The 5792-nt window shown below is 49.4% G+C and overlaps 1 protein-coding gene across 1 annotated transcript; it reads left to right on the top strand.

The window, feature by feature from the left end:
* Nucleotides 1-541: 541 nt before the first annotated feature.
* Nucleotides 542-5371, top strand: LOC131290907 (pupal cuticle protein 27). Its single transcript, XM_058320094.1, has 3 exons — nucleotides 542-553; nucleotides 4645-4900; nucleotides 4968-5371. The coding sequence occupies exons 1-3, from the start codon at nucleotides 542-544 to the stop codon at nucleotides 5369-5371; spliced, it is 672 nt and encodes a 223-aa protein (XP_058176077.1).
* Nucleotides 5372-5792: the final 421 nt, after the last annotated feature.

The following is a 5792-nucleotide window of genomic DNA, read 5'->3' as shown; positions in this document are numbered from 1 at the left end:
GGGTAGAAAGGGACGGAGAAACGATTTCCTCGGCTAGCAAGGGCAAGTGAGACAGCTCTCAGCGGTCGAACGGCAGCATGGATTTTTCTATATAAGCGCACGCCGCGTATTTGCGTGCGGTCTGTTTATAAACAAACTGTTGCAAGTGGCGATCGTTCAATCGCACCTTAATACCTGTATCAGCAGGGATCAGTCCAATTTTGGAGCTTGAGTTTGGTTTACACCACTTGCCCAAAGTGTTCAGTGCAGGTACGGTGTTGCACCTTCGGTGTGTTTATATCAGCGGGTGCAAGGACCTCTCAGCGCGAGTATCCTTGAGCGTCGCGTGGTCAGATTGATGATTCCCAATTCTCAATCCCCTTCGCAGCCTCTCAACTCAACGGCCAACCGGATCGACGTTGTTGCGGAAGAACGCCATTCAGCCTGCCGAAACACGACGCGGTCACACCTTTGAACCAGTCAAGCGTTGCTTAAGCGGAGGGTCCCTCGAAGTCACTTCCTCTTGCTCATCTTTTGTCAACAAAACAATCAACCAAAAACCATGAAGTCTCTGGTAAGTGTGTTTTAGCTAGAAAAACATTTGTGGAGTGCGAAATTGTGACACAAGAATTCGTTAAGTGCACCAGAATAGCGACCGAGTGATAAGTGTGCAACCATCGATTTACGCGTGCGAACAGGTCCTACAGTGATTACTCGGAAGAACCACTTGCTAGGAACGTTTTGGTTGTTAGCAAAGCAACCCAGTTGGAAGACCATTTTCCTTCCAGCAAATAAAGAACAAGTTTTTCCTCACCATGAATCCGGGTCAGACTAACTAGTTTCGAAAAAGGAAGCTAGATTGTCAGGTTTCTCGGATGGACGGACGCGCTACAACTGGAAATGATTGTGTAGCACTTCAGGCAGTGCTGCAGCTTATGGTTCGATGGCGGGACTTGCCGGTCCCGTATTCGCCTTTTCTTGTAATGCGTTGATCGTGAACGATTTGTGCCAGTTTCTAGTTGGCTTCCCGGAAACAATTAGACCAGCCGATGTGTACCACTAGTTTAAGCTCGTACACCTTTGTTAGCAAGCTTAGGTGAACGCAGTAGGATGGCGTAGATAACAGATGAAGATGTTACAAAATAACAACTCTATTTATGTTGTAGAGGTCAATTATCTAGTTAAGCCAAGCGCTCCTAACGATTTCACAGGAAAATGACAGTGCCATACCGTAGGAAAACATTCCACATCATCAATAGTTATCCTGAACTATGGCATATTTATGCTTTCAATAAGGAGCGAATGATAACTGTGCGAACAGAAGAGAAGCTCAAACATTCTAAAGTTCTCAAAATGAGTCCCCAGCTGAACACAATTTTGAAAGTAGACGCTCGATGTGCGATGAACCATAAAGGACGATTCTACCTAATGCATGTGCTTCTTTGAAATTGAGATTCGCTTTTTCGGAAGAAGAACATAACGCACGCTCCTATTCGTGGCCCCAAACAGAGGCAAAAAAAGGCCCACAAAGGACCCATCAAAGGCACGTGTACGGAAAAGCGTGTACGGAAAAACATTCATTTTCATTCAACGTCCATTGGGACGAGGCCGGGCCGCCGGTTGTTAATCTGTGGGCGATAAAAAGTTCGCTCGCCGCTTCCGGAAGTAGCGCGTGCGTCCGATGTGCTTGATTTATTGACTATCGAGCGATTTCGCGCCCGTACCACGCCCTTTCCCGTGCCTTGGAGTGATCTCGAAGGGACGGACGACGGCGCGAGCGAGAGGTGGGTCCATAATTTATTTATTTATTCAACACTGCACAGCTGTGCCCCGACATTGGTCGTTGTCGAATTAAATTAAACACCTCCCGCGTACCAAAGTGGCGTACAGCGTACGACTAGGATATATGTTCGGTGGTTGCATGGCACCCTCACCCTCCCATCCATTGACTCAGCCTCGTCTAATGTGGGGGTTGGGAACGAACCCATATTATAACAACTATCAGACGTTCGTGTCGTAATGCTCGGTTGGTCGAGAGTTCTGTCCGCTGAATCGCTCATGCGATACACATTATCCACCGCCGACGGTGCTTGATCAACCGGCAAACCAGCGCAAAAGACGGCAGCCGTACGCTGTAGGCGCTGCAGCGAGAAACAAAAACTTTTGGCGATAATTGATTATCCAAGTCCACCGGAGATAGACGGACTCGCGCGTTTAAGCCCAGGGAACAGGGTGGCAGCAAAACTTTAGCCCACGCTTGCAGCCATTGCGGTCCGCTCGAGCATAGCATACTGCTACGGAAACTGTCTCATATGAGTCGCGCCATAGCGCGCGTACGGTTACGTCGGATCTTACCTCAAACCGTTCCATAATCGTGGAAGAGATTTCGACCGTCGCGCCTCTTAGCTCTTTATGGCAGCCTTCGTGTTGTTGGCCCCTCGGGGAATCTAGATTACCGACCGAAATGTGGCGCAAAAAGTGACCCAAAACACAAACCAGAGACTGCACGGAAAACAGGTTCACCGCAGCACAAGCCGAGGCGAACCGCGCGCGCTGGGGAGCGCCGGTGGACTTGAGCTACTTTTGGGCAGGTGCATTAAAGTCAGGGTGGACACTCAAGACGCTTTTTTCTACCGAACGCTTCTGAAGTCATGAATAAAAGTCTTCAGAGAAAAGTGACACAACGTTCGAGTGCACTACAGTTTTGAAATAAGCTTTAACTAAAATAAATCTTGAGAAAAAAACATACATCAAATGGAATGTTTACAAAATGTCGAAACGAATCCCAAAACTGCTCACTTGTCATAGAAAAACCCCAAATTCTAGGAAACCGGTGAAGTTTTACTTGTGGCTTATCCATCCGAGACTTGTACAATGTAGTAGCTGGCCAAATCTTTAGAAAATCATCGGAGCGGGCAGGTATCAGACCTTATTGCGGCCCTTCTCCGGCCTCCAACTTTGATACACCATTGCTGATCCACGGCTATTTACCAGGCTTTCTTTTCCTGCTGGGGGTTTTCGCTTGCGTAACCGTTAAAACCATTTCGTGTGCCATGGAATTGACAAATTTAAGCACGTTCCGGCTATTATGCAGTTTTATTCTTCACCCCGCCTGTTATTCACGTGATTCTCCAATCGGACCCGGCACCTCATCTGCCTACCTACCCACCCCGGGGAAAAAGGTCGGGCCTAATACTTTGTTTGTGTTATCTCCTTCGCGTAAAATCCATTCTCATTTACGTGGAGTTTTTAGTCTTTTTTTGTGTTCCAGCTCCTTACGGTACCTGGGCTTTCTTGCGAGTTTCCATTTTTATTTTTTCGTTAATGCGAAATTTCACCCTGATTTCGGAAGCCAAGGAGGAGGGGAGGAGGGGTGGCAGTGTACCTAACTGCCAGTACGGTTTCCTAATAGACCATGCGGTGACATGCACCCCTCCCTACAGGCCATGTTTCTCTAAATGGCCGTTGACGTTACCTTTATTTGAGCTCACTTTCGTGCCCACCATTCGATGCCTGCTGATGGTTGGCGAGATTGGCCAGATTTGCCGACCCGAGTTAAGGGAGCATTTAAATTTTTCAATTAATTTGCGTTCGGCTGTCGGGAAGCCAAGCGCTTCGAGCGTGGCCAAATAGCAAGTCGACCGTAAAAGCGTGCTTTAGAGAGAAAGAGAGTAAAAAAAAAGCCAAAAACAAACGGGCACTGTAACACGATTACGAAAGGATCCTTATTAGAATTAGGTGGTTTCTTCTTGCGCTCAGTTTTGCCAAGGAACGGCGAACAGCGTTGTCAACAGCTGTCGACGAAGGAATCATCGCCTAACCTCCGCAAACGCCGACAACCATGGGCCGAAATTCGAAAAAGTAATATTACGCTCTGTTTTCGACAATATCGCCCCGCAGCGAACGCGCGTGGTTTCGGTACGTGTAGGAGTAGAAGCGCGAGCAGAAGAAAAGCTCACCATTCCACGGGCCCACCCACCATACATGTTGTCAGTTTTGGACAGCCTTTCATACGTTTTATTGCCATCTAGCATGGGAACGAAATGCCACACGGATACGAATTTCCACCGTCTGCCAGCGGCGATTTTCCACCAATCTTTTCGTTCGTTCCGATTTTCACACGAATGTGATCTGCACGGTGGAGCAATAAAATGCGCATACCAGCGTTTCGCGGGAAGCCCCAAAATTTCGAGTGAGGGGTGAGGTGAGCGCGGATTGCGGCTTTTGGATGTAAATGAGCCGTCAGCCAGCCGAATCTGCACCGGTGCTGCTGCATTTGGTGCCATCGGTTGGCAAAATATGCACCCGTGCCGTAGGCGGCGGCGGGGTGTGCGGGAAAACGTTTGGCTCAGCTCGGAAAACTCAATACCATCACGTCGAGCGAGTCCTTGTGCGTTGGGAGATTTTGCTGGGGCTGCATTGCACACCTTGCTATTCAACAGGAACAAACCGCAACAAAACTGAGTGTTTTTGTAGGGATCGACTTGTCAAAATAGTGGATCAGAATCATTATCTCAGTCACTATAAAATTGTTCTTTACACCAAGAAATAAATGACACGAACTGTCAAACTCCCATACAAAAAGTAAACAATGCTGAAAACCATCTCACAATGACTTTAAACGAAATAATAAATGAGGATATGCTTTTCATCTCACGCCTGCAGCTACTTCTGTCTGCGGTAGTGACGATTATTGCAGCCCAGAGAGACTACACCACCCCGGTACCGATCCTGAAGCAGATCAACCGACACAACGAGGACGGTAGCTACAGCTACGGCTATGAGGCCGCCGACGGCACGTTCAAGATCGAGACCAAATACCCTAACGGAGAGGTACAAGGCAAGTATGGCTACGTGGACGACGGTGGCAAACTGCGCGAGATCGAGTACGGTGCGAGCAACCGTGGATTCGAACCGCAAGGTAAGGTGAAAGGGATTTAGGAGATCACATTGCTGTATGCTGTACGCTAACGCTTGCCTATCTGCAGGTACCGATATCAACGTGCCACCGCCGACACTGAGTAACAGCAACTACCCGCCGCTCGGCCCGAACGAGGAAGATGACGGCCAGTATCGGGAGGATCCAAGCATCTACTACAAGGATTCCCGCTATAACTCCAAGCCGGCACCGTACAACCCGCGGCCCGCACCGGTAGCCTACAATCCGGCACCGCAGCAGTACTACCGCAACACGGCCGCCCCCGAGGTGCCGGCGGCGACGTACCAGCCCCAGCAGCCGCAACCCCAACACCGATTCCAGCCTCAGCCGCAGCCGCAGCAGCAGCAGTACTACCAGCCAGCCGTTCCTCAACACCGTGCCGACCAGTGGCACCCGAATGCCAAGGTGGACATCAACACGGGCTCCTACTCGCTCAGCTACACCGGCAGATAGAGCATGGTGCCTACCTTTAGGAGCACTCACTGTCGCATAGCTAGCGGAGCTAAACTCCAAACCAATAAAAACAGCCCATACAATGTATCCTAAGTCAGCAAGCACGGGCGGGTGCTGGTCCAGCGCCTGCCCTCAGCTTACCTAGAGTCACACACACCCAAACACACTTTCTCACAAGCCACGCTCGCAATCGTGTCGCACCTAGGTGTACGTTTAAGCTCATTCATGTCGTGCCCAACTCAGTCGACGGTCGACGTTGGTACGACTCACCGCGGTCGAAATAAACCGACGACGAGCCTTTCTCAACCTACCCATCTGAGTCTTCGTTTTCATTCCGTGTGTATGCTGTAGATAGTTCCCATAATCTAGATATTTACTGCGAGATACCAATCGGCACGCAAGATAGGTTAGCGCTGGGTAA

The sequence above is a fragment of the Anopheles ziemanni genome, chromosome X (genome assembly GCF_943734765.1).
Source record: "Anopheles ziemanni chromosome X, idAnoZiCoDA_A2_x.2, whole genome shotgun sequence".
NCBI classification, from domain to species: domain Eukaryota; kingdom Metazoa; phylum Arthropoda; class Insecta; order Diptera; family Culicidae; genus Anopheles; species Anopheles ziemanni.
Note: the sequence above shows the minus strand (reverse complement) of the source record. Positions and strands in the feature narration are given on the sequence as shown.